General features: G+C 41.3%; 1 protein-coding gene across 1 annotated transcript in view; it reads left to right on the forward strand.

Moving 5' to 3' along the window:
• LOC115099608 (mucin-16-like) overlaps positions 1 to 18,641 on the forward strand; it is a 73,202-nt gene that overhangs the window by 35,007 nt on the left and 19,554 nt on the right. The window contains exons 4-5 of the mRNA XM_029617341.1: positions 422 to 1,066; positions 3,092 to 17,959. Coding sequence (XP_029473201.1) covers positions 422 to 1,066; positions 3,092 to 17,959 — 15,513 coding nt within the window. The remainder of the gene's footprint in view (positions 1 to 421; positions 1,067 to 3,091; positions 17,960 to 18,641) is intronic.

Below are 18,641 nucleotides of genomic sequence, written 5' to 3' on the forward strand. Positions count from 1 at the left end.
AATAGATTCCAAGGACTTGCAAGGTTCAAACCAGGGAAGTGCAAGAGACAAAACACCCACACACACAGGAATCAATAAGGGTGTTTGTTTTTTTTTTAATAGAATTCATCACTAAAGGATAGTTACATTTATAGAATGAGTCCTGAACTCAAACTGCTATAGATTTGACCTGGACAGAATAGTGATCACACTCATTTAACATCTAGCATTGATTAAAAAACTATGTTACCGAACCTAATGGCACCTGTGTAAACTGATAAATTTTAATAACATTATTATTTGTGCCTTACTGTAAACCATTGTGACGGTACCCACCTTAATGACGGTATAGAAAAGATTTAAAATAAAAAAATAAATAAATACTTCGAGAATTTGGCGGCTTCCATTGAGCGGCTCAACGCCTGTCTATTCTCTGGTCCAGTTACAGCTGTCCAAGCATCGATTCCCAGCCCTCTGGCGCAGCCTTCACCTCTGAGGTCACCCCTTTCACTCCAGGCACCACCTCATTTCAATGATGACCCTAAGCTATGCAGAGGGTTTATTAATCAGTGCTACATGCACTTCACGCTTCAGGCTGCCGCCTTCCCGGATGCTATGACCAAGATAACCTTTATCCTCTCGCGACTCAAGGGTAGGGCTCTGTCCTGGGCCTCCCTGCTCTGGGAGCGCTCAGATGCCCTCCTTCTGGACTTGCCTTGTTTCGTCACCAAATTCTGGAGTACCTTTGATGACCCTGGGAGGGCCGTGAATGCTAGCTTCGACCTCCTGCACCTCCATCAGGGCCGGATCCCTCTCAATGACCACGTCATTGAGTTCCGTATGCTGGCCTCTGAGCTGGGTTGGCAGGAGGACTGTCTCCATCCCATCTTCCTGGGCAGTCTGTCCGCTCAACTGAAGGACGAAATCACAGCCCGTGAGCTACCCAACTCCCTGGAGGGATTGATCAACCTAGCCGGTCCTATTGATAGACGGGCCCAAGAACACAGCTGGGAGCTGAGGCTTTCTCGTCATCCTCCTTCTGAACCTGCTCGTTCAAAGTCTACTGGAGAGAAGTCCCCACCGAGAGGTTCGAGCCCTCAAGGCTCCGAGGAACCCATGCACTTGGGACGAGCCAAGTTATCCCCTGAAGAAAGCCTTTCTAGAAGACAGTCTGGACTCTGACTGTATTGTGGAGCCGTGGGGCATCGTCTGTCCAAATACCCAGTCTGTCTGGGACTCCCTGACCTAGGGCCAGTAGGGGCCCTGACCCTAGGCACTGTCAATCTGGCCCTTCAACTCTCCTTTCCAGCTAAACTCTCTTGTAGCTCCCGCTCCTGCCCAACCTTAGTCCTGGTCGATTCAGGGGCTGGTGGGAACTTCCTATTGGAAAGCCTGGTGCACCACCCTCAAACCTTGAGGTTCCCTTGACCATTGCCTCCATTTATGGGGAACCCCTGCCAGGGAGAATCTCTCAGGTCTCTGCACCTATTCAGCTGCAAGTTGGAGCTGTCCATCACGAGGAAATCGAGTTCTTCATATTGGAGAAGTCCATCCACCCAGTGGTCCTGGGTCTTCCGTGGCTCCAACACCACTCCCCACAGTTCAACTGGGCCACCCTACAGCTTACTGAGTGGGGCCTTCACTGCCAGGGTTCTTGCCTGAAACCCATCAAACTATGGAGGTTCCCCTGCCTCTTTCGCTATCCACGACGATTCCTGGAGTCCCGATGTCTTTTCTAAACAGATGGCCGACATCCTGCCATCTCTATAGAAGTTCAGCTGTGCCATAGAGCTTCTACCCAGGACCTCACCCTCTCCGGGTCGGGTTTACCCACTCTCAATTCCTGAGACCAAGGCGATGGCCGAATACATTAAGGAAAACCTTGCCAAGGGCTTTATCCGGCCTTCTTCCTCACCCGTGGGGGCGGGCTTCTTTTTCGTAACTAAGAAAGATGGATCCTTGCGCCCTTGTATTGACTACAGGGTCCTCAATGCCATCACCCGCAAGGATAAATACCTGCTACCCCTAACCAATGAGCTCGTTGACTGCTTGCAGGGCGCCACCATCTTCTCCAAGCTCGACTTGAGAGGTGCCTACAACTTGGTCTGGATTCGCCCTTTGACATCTGGAAGACCGCTTTCAATACAAGAGACGGGCATTACAAGTACCTCGTGATGCCCCTCGACCTTTGCAATGCCCCAGTGTCTTCCATTGAATGATGAATAAGATATTACGGGATCTCCTGTATATCAAAGTACTTGTTTATCTGGACGATATCCTGATCTATTCCCGGGACCTTCGGACACACAATCAGGATGTGGGCCAAGTCCTTCAGCGCCTCCATGATCATCACTTGTACGTCAAACTAGACAAGTGCATATTCGAGAAGCCGAGCCAACCCTTCCTTGGCTACATTGTTTCTAAGAACGACTTCACCATGGATCCCAGCAAGCTCCAGCTGATCCTGGACTGGCCTCGACTGTCCAGCCTACGTGCACTCCAGCGCTTCCTGGGGTTCGCCGACACCAATTATTATCACCAGTTCATCACCAACTACTCCATCATTGTGGCACCAACTACTCTAACTAAAAAGTATGCACATCAATGCAAACCCCACCCAGAATCCGCCCCCTTGAATGCTTCTCCCCGGTGTACTTACTATTATAAGCATGCCGGGTGTAAATAGCAGTTGTACAGTTTTTCAAAGGGTTATTTCTGCAGGTAAAGCAATGATTAACCCACAGAGACTCCTCTGAAAATTCTCCATCCTGAGGGTCACTCTTTAATTATACCCTTGCTCTTTTGGGAAATCTACCAGGGCTCACCCTATACTTCATTAATGGGGACAATTTTCAAATACCCCACAAAGTTGCAAACTACATAGTGGTTTTTACATACTAACTTTAAGCAAATTTTCAAAGAGAAACTATAACAGATGGCATTAATAACAACTACTTTAATGTTTTCTACATTATTGCCTCAGTATTTTCATATACAACCTCAAAGATGATTATATAATTTATTTATTTATATAAATTTAAATAATTTATATAAATTATTATATAATTTATTAAGTTAGTTTATATAATTTATTTATTTGAAATTTCAACAGGTGCAAAAAGCATAACAACTACAGGAACAGAAAGCACAACAGCAAGTGCTTCAACTCTACTAACAACAGTTCTACCAATATCTGAGAACACCTCAGGAACAGAAAGCAAAACGGCAACTGCTTCAACTCTACTAACATTTCCACCAATATCTGAGAACACTACAGGAACAGAAAGCAAAACGGCAAGTGCTTCAACTCTACTAACAACATTTCCAACAATATCTGAGAACACTACAGGAACAGAAAGCACAACAGCAAGTGCTTCAACTCTACTAACAACAGTTCCACCAATATCTGAGAACACTACAGGAACAGAAAGCAAAACGGCAACTGCTTCAACTCTACTAACATTTCCACCAATATCTGAGAACACTACAGGAACAGAAAGCAAAACTGCAAGTGCTTCAACTCTACTAACAACATTTCCACCAATATCTGAGAACATTACAGGAACAGAAAGCACAACAGCAAGTGCTTCATATCTACTACCAACATTTCCAACAATACCTAAGAACACTACAGGAACAGAAAGCAAAAGAGCAATTGCTTCAACTCTACTAACAACATTTCCACCAATATCTGAGAACACTACAGGAACAGAAAGCAAAACGGCAAGTGCTTCAACTCTACTAGCAACATTTCCACCAATATCTGAGAACACTACAGGAACAGAAAGCACAACAGCAAGTGCTTCAAATCTACTAACAACATTTCCAACAATACCTAAGTACACTACAGGAACAGAAAGCAAAATGGCAAGTGCTTCAACTCTACTAACAACATTTCCACCAATATCTGAGAACATTACAGGAACAGAAAACACAACAGCAAGTGCTTCATATCTACTACCAACATTTCCAAAAATACCTAAGAACACTACAGGAACAGAAAGCACAACAGCTAGTGCTTCAACTCTACTAACAACATTTCCACCAATATCTGAGAACACTACAGGAACAGAAAGCACAACAGCTAGTGCTTCAACTCTACTAACAACATTTCCAACAATACCTAAGAACACTACAGGAAAAGAAAGCACAACAGCAAGTGCTTCAACTCTACTAACAACATTTCCACCAATATCTGAGAACACTACAGGAACAGAAAGCAGAACAGCAAGTGCTTCAACTCTACTAGCAACATTTCCAACACTACCTGAGAACACTACAGGAACAGAAAGCACAACAGCAAGGACTTCAACCCTACTAACAACAGTTCCAACAATACCTGAGAACACTACAGGAACAGAAAGCAGAACAGCAAGTGCTTCAACTCTACTAACAACATTTCCAACAATACCTGAGAACACTACAGGAACAGAAAGCACAACAGCAAGTGCTTCAACCCTACTAACAACAGTTCCAACAATAACTGAGAACACTACAGGAACAGAAAGCACAACAGAAAGTGCTTCAACTCTACTAACAATTGCTCCAACAATACCTGAGAACACTACAGAAACAGAAAGCATAACAGAAAGTGCTTCAACTCTACTAACAACATTTCCAACAATATCTGAGAACACTACAGGAACAGAAAGCACAACAGCAAGTGCTTCAACTCTACTAACAACTGTTCCAACAATACCTGAGAACACTACAGGAACAGAAAGCACAACAGTAAGTGCTTCAACTCTACTAATAATAGCTCCAACAATAAATGAGAACATTACAGGAACAGAAAACAGAATAGCAAATGCTTCAACTCTACTAGCAACATTTCCAACAATACCTGAGGACACTACAGGAACAGAAAGCACAACAGGAAGTGCTTCAACTCTTCTAACAACAGTTCCAACAATACCTGAGATCACTACAGGAACAGAAAGCACAACAGCAAGTGCTTCAACTCTACTAACAATATTTCCAACAATACCTGAGAACACTACAGGAACAGAAAGCACAACAGCAAGTGTTTCAACTCTTCTAACAATATTTCCAACAATACCGGAGAACACTACAGGAACAGAAAGCATAACAGCAAGTGCTTCAACTCTACTAACAACATTTCCAACAATACCTGAGAACACTACAGGAACAGAAAGCACAACAGCAAGTGCTTCAACCCTACTAATAACAGTTCCAACAATAACTGAGAACACTACCGGAACAGAAAGCACAACAGAAAGTGCTTCAACTCTACTAACAATTGCTCCAACAATACCTGAGAACACTACAGGAACAGAAAGCACAACAGCAAGTGTTTCAACTCTTCTAACAACAGTTCCAACAATACCTGAGAACACTACAGGAACAGAAAGCACAACAGCAAGTGCTTCAACTCTACTAACAATATTTCCAACAATACATGAGAACAGTACAGGAACAGAAAGCACAACAGCAAGGACTTCAACTCTACTAACAATATTTCCAACAATACCTGAGAACACTACAGGAACAGAAAGCACAACAGAAAGAGCTTCAACTCTACTAACAACCTTTCCAACAATACCTGAGAACACTACAGGAACAGAAATCACAACAGCAAGTGCTTCAACTCTACGAACAACATTTCCAACACTACCTGAGAACACTACAGGAACAGAAGGCACACCAGCAATTGCTTCAACTCTATTAACTTCAACAATCCCTGTGAACACTACAGGAACAGAAAGCACAACAGCAAGTGCTTCAACTCTACTAACAACATTTCCAACAATACCTGAGTACACTACAGGAACAGAAAGCAGAACAGCAAGTGCTTCAACCCTACTAACAACAGCTCCAACAGTAACTCAGAACACTACAGGAACAGAAAGCACAACAACAAGTGCTTCAACTCTTCTAGCAACATTTCCAACAATACCTGAGAACACTACAGGAACAGAAAGCACAACAGAAAGTGCTTCAACTCTACTAGCAACATTTCCAACAATACCTGAGAACACTACAGGAACAGAAAGCACAACAGCAAGGACTTCAACCCTACTAACAACAGTTCCAACAATACCTGAGAACACTACAGGAACAGAAAGCACAACAGCAATTGCTTCAACTCTATTAACAACTGTTCCAACAATACCTGAGAACACTAAAGGAACAGAAAGCACAACACAAAGTGCTTCAACTCTACTAACAACATTTCCAACACTACCTGAGAACACTTCAGGAACAGAAGGCACACCAGCAATTGCTTCAACTCTATTAACTTCAACAATCCCTGTGAACACTACAGGAACAGAAAGCACAACAGCAATTACTTCAACTCTAGTAACAACATTTCCAACAATACCTGAGAACACTACAGGAACAGAAAGCAGAACAGCAAGTGCTTCAACTCTATTAACTTCAACAATCCCTGTGAACACTACAGGAACAGAAAGCAGAACAGCAAGTGCTTCAACTCTACTAACAACATTTCCAACAATACCTGAGAACAATACAGGAACAGAAAGCACAACAGCAAGTGCTTCAACCCTACTAACAACAGTTCCAACAATAACTGAGAACAGTACCGAAATAGAAAGCACAACAGCAAGTGTTTCAACTCTACTAACAATTGTTCCAACAATACCTGAGAACACTACAGGAACAGAAAGCATAACAAAAAGTGCTTCAACTCTACTAACAACATTTCCAACAATACCTGAGAACACAACAGGAACTGAAAGCACAACAGCAACTGCTTCAACTCTACTAACAACTGTTCCAACAATAATTGAGAACACTACAGGAACAGAAAGCACAACAGAAAGTGCTTCAACTCTACTAGCAACATTGCCAACAATACCTGAGAACCCTACAGGAACAGAAAGCACAACAGCAAGTGTTTCAACTCTTCTAACAACATTTCCAACAATACCTGAGAACAATACAGGAACAGAAAGCACAACAGCAAGTGCTTCAACTCTACTAACATCATTTCCAACAATACCTGAGAACACAACAGGAACAGAAAGCACAACAGCAAGTGCTTCAACTCTACTAACAACTGTTCCAACAATACCTGAGAACACTACAGGAACAGAAAGCACAACAGAAAGTGCTTCAACTCTACTAGCAACATTTCCAACAATACCTGAGAACACTACAGGAACAGAAAGCACAACAGCAAGGACTTCAACCCTACTAACAACAGTTCCAACAATACCTGAGAAAACTACAGGAACAGAAAGCACAACAGCAATTGCTTCAACTTTACTAACAACTGTTCCAACAATACCTGAGAACACTACAGGAACAGAAAGCACAACAGAAAGTGCTTCAACTCTACTAACAACCTTTCCAACAATACCTGAGAACACTACAGGAACAAAAATCACAACAGCAAGTGCTTCAACTCTACGAACAACATTTCCAACACTACCTGAGAACACTACAGGAACAGAAGGCACACCAGCAATTGCTTCAACTCTATTAACTTCAACAATCCCTGTGAACACTACAGGAACAGAAAGCACAACAGCAAGTGCTTCAACTCTACTAACAACATTTCCAGCAATACCTGAGAACACTACAAGAACAGAAAGCACAACAACAAGTGCTTCAACTCTTCTAGCAACATTTCCAACAATACCTGAGAACACTACAGGAACAGAAAGCACAACAACAAGTGTTTCAACTCTACTACCAACATTTCCAACAATACCTGAGAACACTACAGGAACAGAAAGCACAACAGCAAGTGCTTCAACTCTACTAACAATATTTCCAACAATACCTGAGAACACTACAGGAACAGAAAGCACAACAGCAAGTGCTTCAACTCTACTAACAATATTTCCAACAATACCTGAGAACACTACAGGAACAGAAAGCACAACAGCAAGTGTTTCAACTCTTCTAACAACAGTTCCAACAATACCTGAGAACATTACAGGAACAGAAAGCACAACAGCAAGTGCTTCAACTCTATTACCAACATTTCCAACAGTAACTCAGAACACTACAGGAACAGAAAGCAGAACAGCAAGTGCTTCAACTCTTCTAGCAACATTTCCAACAATACCTGAGAACACTACAGGAACAGAAAGCACAACAAGTGCTTCAACTCTTTTAGCAACATTTCCAACAATACCTGAGAACACTACAGGAACAGAAAGCACAACAACAAGTGCTTCAACTCTACTACCAACATTTCGAACAATACCTGAGAACACTACAGGAACAGAAAGCACAACAGCAAGTGCTTCAACTCTACTAACAATATTTCCAACAATACCTGAGAACACTACAGGAACAGAAAGCACAACAGCAAGTGCTTCAACTCTACTAACAATATTTCCAACAATACCTGAGAACACTACAGGAACAGAAAGCACAACAGCAAGTGTTTCAACTCTTCTAACAACAGTTCCAACAATACCTGAGAACACTACAGGAACAGAAAGCACAACAGCAAGTGCTTCAACTCTACTAACAATATTTCCAACAATACCTGAGAACACTTCAGGAACAGAAAGCACAACAGCAAGTGTTTCAACTCTTCTAACAACAGTTCCAACAATACCTGAGAACATTACAGGAACAGAAAGCACAACAGCAAGTGCTTCAACTCTACTACCAACATTTCCAACAATACCTGAGAACACTACAGGAACAGAAAGCACAACAGCAAGTGCTTCAACTCTACTAACAATATTTCCAACAATACCTGAGAACACTACAGGAACAGAAAGCACAACAGCAAGTGCTTCAACTCTACTAACAATATTTCCAACAATACCTGAGAACACTACAGGAACAGAAAGCACAACAGCAAGTGTTTCAACTCTTCTAACAACAGTTCCAACAATACATGAGAACACTACAGGAACAGAAAGCACAACAGCAAGTGCTTCAAGCCTACTAACAACAGTTCCAACAATAACTGAGAACACGACAGGAACAGAAAGCACAACAGCAAGTGCTTCAACTCTACTAACAACTGTTCCAACAATACCTGAGAACACTACAGGAGCAGAAAGCACAACAGAAAGTGCTTCAACTCTACTAACAACTGTTCCAACAATACCTGAGAACACTACAGGAACAGAAATCACAACAGCAAGTGCTTCAACTCTACGAACAACATTTCCAACTATACCTGAGAACACTACAGGAACAGAAAGCAAAACAGCAAGGACTTCAACCCTACTAACAACAGTTCCAACAATACCTGAGAACAATACAGGAACAGAAAGCACAACAGCAATTGGTTCAACTCTATTAATAACTGTTCCAACAATACCTGAGAACACTACAGGAACAGAGAGCACAACACAAATTGCTTCAACTCTACTAACAACTTTTCCAACAATACCTGAGAACACTACAGGAACAGAAATCACAACAGCAAGTGCTTCAACTCTACGAACAACATTTCCAACACTACCTGAGAACACTACAGGAACAGAAGGCACACCAGCAATTGCTTCAACTCTATTAACTTCAACAATCCCTGTGAACACTACAGGAACAGAATGCACAACAGCAATTACTTCAACTCTAGTAACAACATTTCCAACAATACCTGAGAACACTACAGGAACAGAAAGCACAACAGCAAGTGCTTCAACTCTAGTAACAACATTTCCAACAATACCTGAGAACACTACAGGAACAGAAAGCACAACAGCAAGTGCTTCAACTCTACTAACAACATTTCCAACAATACCTGAGAACACTACAGGAACAGAAAGCACAACAGCAAGTGCTTCAACTCTTCTAACAACAGTTCCAACAATACCTGAGATCACTACAGGAACAGAAAGCACAACAGCAAGTGCTTCAGCTCTACTAACAATATTTCCAACAATACCTGAGAACACTACAGGAACAGAAAGCACAACAGCAAGTGTTTCAACTCTTCTAACAATATTTCCAACAATACCGGAGAACACTACAGGAACAGAAAGCATAACAGCAAGTGCTTCAACTCTACTAACAACATTTCTAACAATACCTGAGAACACTACAGGAACAGAAAGCACAACAGCAAGTGCTTCAACCCTACTAATAACAGTTCCAACAATAACTGAGAACACTACCGGAACAGAAAGCACAACAGAAAGTGCTTCAACTCTACTAACAATTGCTCCAACAATACCTGAGAACACTACAGGAACAGAAAGCACAACAGCAAGTGTTTCAACTCTTCTAACAACAGTTCCAACAATACCTGAGAACACTACAGGAACAGAAAGCACAACAGCAAGTGCTTCAACTCTACTAACAACATTTCCAACAATACCTGAGAACAGTACAGGAACAGAAAGCACAACAGCAAGGACTTCAACTCTACTAACAATATTTCCAACAATACCTGAGAACACTACAGGAACAGAAGGCACACCAGCAATTGCTTCAACTCTATTAACTTCAACAATCCCTGTGAACACTACAGGAACAGAAAGCACAACAGCAAGTGCTTCAACTCTACTAACAACATTTCCAACAATACCTGAGTACACTACAGGAACAGAAAGCAGAACAGCAAGTGCTTCAACCCTACTAACAACAGCTCCAACAGTAACTCAGAACACTACAGGAACAGAAAGCACAACAACAAGTGCTTCAACTCTTCTAGCAACATTTCCAACAATACCTGAGAACACTACAGGAACAGAAAGCACAACAGCAAGTGCTTCAACCGTTCTAACAACAGTTACAACAATAACTGAGAACACGATAGGAACAGAAAGCACAACACAAAGTGCTTCAACTCTACTAACAACTGTTCCAACAATAACTGAGAACACTACAGGAGCAGAAAGCACAACAGAAAGTGCTTCAACTCTACTAACAACTGTTCCAACAATACCTGAGAACACTACAGGAACAGAAAGCACAACAGAAAGTGCTTCAACTCTACTAGCAACATTTCCAACAATACCTGAGAACACTACAGGAACAGAAAGCACAACAGCAAGGACTTCAACCCTACTAACAACAGTTCCAACAATACCTGAGAACACTACAGGAACAGAAAGCACAACATCAATTGCTTCAACTCTACTAACAACTGTTCCAACAATACCTGAGAACACTACAGGAACAGAAAGCACAACACAAAGTGCTTCAACTCTACTAACAACCTTTCCAACAATACCTGAGAACACTACAGGAACAGAAATCACAACAGCAAGTGCTTCAACTCTACGAACAACATTTCCAACACTACCTGAGAACACTTCAGGAACAGAAGGCACACCAGCAATTGCTTCAACTCTATTAACTTCAACAATCCCTGTGAACACTACAGGAACAGAAAGCACAACAGCAATTACTTCAACTCTAGTAACAACATTTCCAACAATACCTGAGTACACTACAGGAACAGAAAGCAGAACAGCAAGTGCTTCAGCCCTACTAACAACAGCTCCAACAATACCTGAGAACAATACAGGAACAGAAAGCACAACAGCAATTGGTTCAACTCTATTAATAACTGTTCCAACAATACCTGAGAACACTACAGGAACAGAGAGCACAACACAAATTGCTTCAACTCTACTAACAACTTTTCCAACAATACCTGAGAACACTACAGGAACAGAAATCACAACAGCAAGTGCTTCAACTCTACGAACAACATTTCCAACACTACCTGAGAACACTACAGGAACAGAAGGCACACCAGCAATTGCTTCAACTCTATTAACTTCAACAATCCCTGTGAACACTACAGGAACAGAAAGCACAACAGCAATTACTTCAACTCTAGTAACAACATTTCCAACAATACCTGAGAACACTACAGGAACAGAAAGCACAACAGCAAGTGCTTCAACTCTACTAACAACATTTCCAACAATACCTGAGAACACTACAGGAACAGAAAGCACAACAGCAAGTGCTTCAACTCTACTAACAACATTTCCAACAATACCTGAGAACACTACAGGAACAGAAAGCACAACAGCAAGTGCTTCAACTCTTCTAACAACAGTTCCAACAATACCTGAGATCACTACAGGAACAGAAAGCACAACAGCAAGTGCTTCAGCTCTACTAACAATATTTCCAACAATACCTGAGAACACTACAGGAACAGAAAGCACAACAGCAAGTGTTTCAACTCTTCTAACAATATTTCCAACAATACCGGAGAACACTACAGGAACAGAAAGCATAACAGCAAGTGCTTCAACTCTACTAACAACATTTCTAACAATACCTGAGAACACTACAGGAACAGAAAGCACAACAGCAAGTGCTTCAACCCTACTAATAACAGTTCCAACAATAACTGAGAACACTACCGGAACAGAAAGCACAACAGAAAGTGCTTCAACTCTACTAACAATTGCTCCAACAATACCTGAGAACACTACAGGAACAGAAAGCACAACAGCAAGTGTTTCAACTCTTCTAACAACAGTTCCAACAATACCTGAGAACACTACAGGAACAGAAAGCACAACAGCAAGTGCTTCAACTCTACTAACAATATTTCCAACAATACCTGAGAACACTACAGGAACAGAAAGCACAACAGCAAGGACTTCAACTCTACTAACAATATTTCCAACAATACCTGAGAACACTACAGGAACAGAAGGCACACCAGCAATTGCTTCAACTCTATTAACTTCAACAATCCCTGTGAACACTACAGGAACAGAAAGCACAACAGCAAGTGCTTCAACTCTACTAACAACATTTCCAACAATACCTGAGTACACTACAGGAACAGAAAGCAGAACAGCAAGTGCTTCAACCCTACTAACAACAGCTCCAACAGTAACTCAGAACACTACAGGAACAGAAAGCACAACAACAAGTGCTTCAACTCTTCTAGCAACATTTCCAACAATACCTGAGAACACTACAGGAACAGAAAGCACAACAGCAAGTGCTTCAACCGTTCTAACAACAGTTACAACAATAACTGAGAACACGATAGGAACAGAAAGCACAACACAAAGTGCTTCAACTCTACTAACAACTGTTCCAACAATAACTGAGAACACTACAGGAGCAGAAAGCACAACAGAAAGTGCTTCAACTCTACTAACAACTGTTCCAACAATACCTGAGAACACTACAGGAACAGAAAGCACAACAGAAAGTGCTTCAACTCTACTAACAACATTTCCAACAATACCTGAGAACACTACAGGAACAGAAAGCACAACAGCAAGGACTTCAACCCTACTAACAACAGTTCCAACAATACCTGAGAACACTACAGGAACAGAAAGCACAACAGCAATTGCTTCAACTCTACTAACAACTGTTCCAACAATACCTGAGAACACTACAGGAACAGAAAGCACAACACAAAGTGCTTCAACTCTACTAACAACTTTTCCAACAATACCTGAGAACACTACAGGAACAGAAATCACAACAGCAAGTGCTTCAACTCTACGAACAACATTTCCAACACTACCTGAGAACACTTCAGGAACAGAAGGCACACCAGCAATTGCTTCAACTCTATTAACTTCAACAATCCCTGTGAACACTACAGGAACAGAAAGCACAACAGCAATTACTTCAACTCTAGTAACAACATTTCCAACAATACCTGAGTACACTACAGGAACAGAAAGCAGAACAGCAAGTGCTTCAGCCCTACTAACAACAGCTCCAACATTAACTCAGAACACTACAGGAACAGAAAGCAGAACACCAAGTGCTTCAACTCTTCTAGCAACATTTCCAACCACACCTGAGAACACTACAGGAAAAGAAAGCACAACAGCAAGTGCTTCAACTCTTCTAGCAACATTTCCAACAATACCTGAGAACACTACAGGAACAGAAAGCACAACAACAAGTGCTTCAACTCTACTACCAACATTTCCAACAATACCTGAGAACACTACAGGAACAGAAAGCACATCAGCAAGTGCTTCAATTCTACTACCAACATTTCCAACAATACCTGAGAACAATACAGGAACAGAAAGCACAACAGCAAGTGCTTCAACCCTACTAACAACAGTTCCAACAATAACTGAGAACAGTACCGAAATAGAAAGCACAACAGCAAGTGTTTCAACTCTACTAACAATTGTTCCAACAATACCTGAGAACACTACAGGAACAGAAAGCATAACAAAAAGTGCTTCAACTCTACTAACAACATTTCCAACAATACCTGAGAACACAACAGGAACTGAAAGCACAACAGCAACTGCTTCAACTCTACTAACAACTGTTCCAACAATAATTGAGAACACTACAGGAACAGAAAGCACAACAGAAAGTACTTCAACTCTACTAGCAACATTGCCAACAATACCTGAGAACCCTACAGGAACAGAAAGCACAACAGCAAGTGTTTCAACTCTTCTAACAACATTTCCAACAATACCTGAGAAAAATACAGGAACAGAAAGCACAACAGCAAGTGCTTCAACTCTACTAACATCATTTCCAACAATACCTGAGAACACAACAGGAACAGAAAGCACAACAGCAAGTGCTTCAACTCTACTAACAACTGTTCCAACAATACCTGAGAACACTACAGGAACAGAAAGTGCTTCAACTCTACTAGCAACATTTCCAACAATACCTGAGAACACTACAGGAACAGAAAGCACAACAGCAAGGACTTCAACCCTACTAACAACAGTTCCAACAATACCTGAGAACACTACAGGAACAGAAAGCACAACAGCAATTGCTTCAACTTTACTAACAACTGTTCCAACAATACCTGAGAACACTACAGGAACAGAAAGCACAACAGAAAGTGCTTCAACTCTACTAACAACCTTTCCAACAATACCTGAGAACACTACAGGAACAAAAATCACAACAGCAAGTGCTTCAACTCTACGAACAACATTTCCAACACTACCTGAGAACACTACAGGAACAGAAGGCACACCAGCAATTGCTTCAACTCTATTAACTTCAACAATCCCTGTGAACACTACAGGAACAGAAAGCACAACAGCAAGTGCTTCAACTCTACTAACAACATTTCCAGCAATACCTGAGAACACTACAAGAACAGAAAGCACAACAACAAGTGCTTCAACTCTTCTAGCAACATTTCCAACAATACCTGAGAACACTACAGGAACAGAAAGCACAACAACAAGTGTTTCAACTCTACTACCAACATTTCCAACAATACCTGAGAACACTACAGGAACAGAAAGCACAACAGCAAGTGCTTCAACTCTACTAACAATATTTCCAACAATACCTGAGAACACTACAGGAACAGAAAGCACAACAGCAAGTGCTTCAACTCTACTAACAATATTTCCAACAATACCTGAGAACACTACAGGAACAGAAAGCACAGCAGCAAGTGCTTCAACTCTACTAACAATATTTCCAACAATACCTGAGAAAACTACAGGAACAGAAAGCACAACAGCAAGTGTTTCAACTCTTCTAACAACAGTTCCAAAAATACCTGAGAACATTACAGGAACAGAAAGCACAACAGCAAGTGCTTCAACTCTATTACCAACATTTCCAACAGTAACTCAGAACACTACAGGAACAGAAAGCAGAACAGCAAGTGCTTCAACTCTTCTAGCAACATTTCCAACAATACCTGAGAACACTACAGGAACAGAAAGCACAACAAGTGCTTCAACTCTTCTAGCAACATTTCCAACAATACCTGAGAACACTACAGGAACAGAAAGCACAACAACAAGTGCTTCAACTCTACTACCAACATTTCGAACAATACCTGAGAACACTACAGGAACAGAAAGCACAACAGCAAGTGCTTCAACTCTACTAACAACATTTCCAACAATACCTGAGAACACTACAGGAACAGAAAGCACAGCAGCAAGTGCTTCAACTCTACTAACAATATTTCCAACAATACCTGAGAACACTTCAGGAACAGAAAGCACAACAGCAAGTGTTTCAACTCTTCTAACAACAGTTCCAACAATACCTGAGAACATTACAGGAACAGAAAGCACAACAGCAAGTGCTTCAACTCTACTACCAACATTTCCAACAATACCTGAGAACACTACAGGAACAGAAAGCACAACAGCAAGTGCTTCAACTCTACTAACAATATTTCCAACAATACCTGAGAACACTACAGGAACAGAAAGCACAACAGCAAGTGCTTCAACTCTACTAACAATATTTCCAACAATACCTGAGAACACTACAGGAACAGAAAGCACAACAGCAAGTGTTTCAACTCTTCTAACAACAGTTCCAACAATACATGAGAACACTACAGGAACAGAAAGCACAACAGCAAGTGCTTCAAGCCTACTAACAACAGTTCCAACAATAACTGAGAACACGACAGGAACAGAAAGCACAACAGCAAGTGCTTCAACTCTACTAACAACTGTTCCAACAATACCTGAGAACACTACAAGAGCAGAAAGCACAACAGAAAGTGCTTCAACTCTACTAACAACTGTTCCAACAATACCTGAGAACACTACAGGAACAGAAAGCACAACAGAAAGTGCTTCAACTCTACTAGCAACATTTCCAACTATACCTGAGAACACTACAGGAACAGAAAGCAAAACAGCAAGGACTTCAACCCTACTAACAACAGTTCCAACAATACCTGAGAACAATACAGGAACAGAAAGCACAACAGCAATTGCTTCAACTCTATTAATAACTGTTCCAACAATACCTGAGAACACTACAGGAACAGAGAGCACAACACAAATTGCTTCAACTCTACTAACAACTTTTCCAACAATACCTGAGAACACTACAGGAACAGAAATCACAACAGCAAGTGCTTCAACTCTACGAACAACATTTCCAACACTACCTGAGAACACTACAGGAACAGAAGGCACACCAGCAATTGCTTCAACTCTATTAACTTCAACAATCCCTGTGAACACTACAGGAACAGAATGCACAACAGCAATTACTTCAACTCTAGTAACAACATTTCCAACAATACCTGAGAACACTACAGGAACAGAAAGCACAACAGCAAGTGCTTCAACTCTACTAACAACATTTCCAACAATACCTGAGTACACTACAGGAACAGAAAGCACAACAGCAAGTGCTTCAACCCTACTAACAACAGCTCCAACATTAACTCAGAACACTACAGGAACAGAAAGCACAACAACAAGTGCTTCAACTCAACTACCAACATTTCCAACAATACCTGAGAACACTACAGGAACAGAAAGCAGAACAGCAAGTGCTTCAACCCTACTACCAACATTTCCAACAATACCTGAGAACACTACAGGAACAGAAAGCACAACAGCAAGTGCTTCAACTCTACTACCAACATTTCCAACAATACCTGAGAACACTACAGGAACAGAAAGCACAACAGCAAGTGCTTCAACTCTACTAACAACATTTCCAATAATTCCTGAGAACATTACAGGAACAGAAGTCACAACAGCAAGTGCTTCAACTCTATTAACTTCATTTCCAACAATACCTGAGAACACTACAGGAATGACTTCAACTCTACTAACAACATTTCCAACAATACTTGAGACAACCACAGGAACAGAAAGCACAACAACAAGTGCTTCAAGTGTACTAACAACATTTCCAATAATACCTGAGAACACCACAACACTAGAAAGCACAAAAGCAACACTTGTGAGTTCTGAGAAAACTACAAGAACAGAAAGCACAACAGCAAGCGCTTCATATCTACTAACAACATTTCCAACAATACCTGAGAACACCACAGGAACAGAAAGCACAACAGCAAGCGCATCAACTCTACTAGCAACATTTCCAACAATACCAGAGAACACTACAGGAACAGAAAGCACAACAGCAATGATTTCAACTCTACTAACATTTCCAACAATACCTGAGACAACTACAGGAACAGAAAGCACAACAGCAAGGCTTTTATATCTACTAACAACAGTTCCAACAATACCTGAGAACACCACAACACTAGAGAGCACAACAGCAACACTTGTGAGTTCTGGAATCATAGAAAGTTTTTCACCACCAGCAACAAACTTGCGTACAGGTAATCTTATTATAATCTTTACTTAGATGAGATTCTAGCCTTTTATCAACAGTATACAGTTTCGGATGGGATGGCATTCATACAGAAGTACCTTAATGACAGAAGAAGAAAAGAATAAGATTCCAGGCTGATTGGAATATTCTTGAAGCCATAGTATTGCTCTAATCTACATTTAACCATATACCATGCAGTATACAGTGTATATCACATTATAAAGCACTATTGTTGTGATATTGCATGATATATGTGATATTTTGAATCTCCGTGCTCAGTTTTCTTCCCTATTACAATGACCTTCTTTACATGTGATTTGCATAAATGAATAATGCAAATGCATCAATGAAGTTCATTACTAGTCAACCTGAGGTAAATATTTTGTCATGGTCGTGTCTAGAGGTCCCTCAGGTTACTTTAAAAGATCAGGCGCAGCTGTCTCGCCCAGTCCTCTTTAAATTTCAGACACACAGGGAATCCTGGGTGAAGTGAGGAGCCCCTCTTCCAGAGTTTTAGAACTCAGGACCTGCAAAGCTTCCCCCAGGGCCCTGGGGAGCCACAAGTTCCAGGAGTATTCTAAGAGCTGCTATGTGTGACACCCGGTAGTTGTGACGTACCCAAGCTTCAAGATGAGCTGCCTAATTTGCTTGTTTTGCTTTGCACTGCCCTTTGTTTTTACCGCAAATAA

Source organism: Rhinatrema bivittatum, chromosome 9 (assembly GCF_901001135.1).
Source record: "Rhinatrema bivittatum chromosome 9, aRhiBiv1.1, whole genome shotgun sequence".
In the NCBI taxonomy this organism is placed as follows: domain Eukaryota; kingdom Metazoa; phylum Chordata; class Amphibia; order Gymnophiona; family Rhinatrematidae; genus Rhinatrema; species Rhinatrema bivittatum.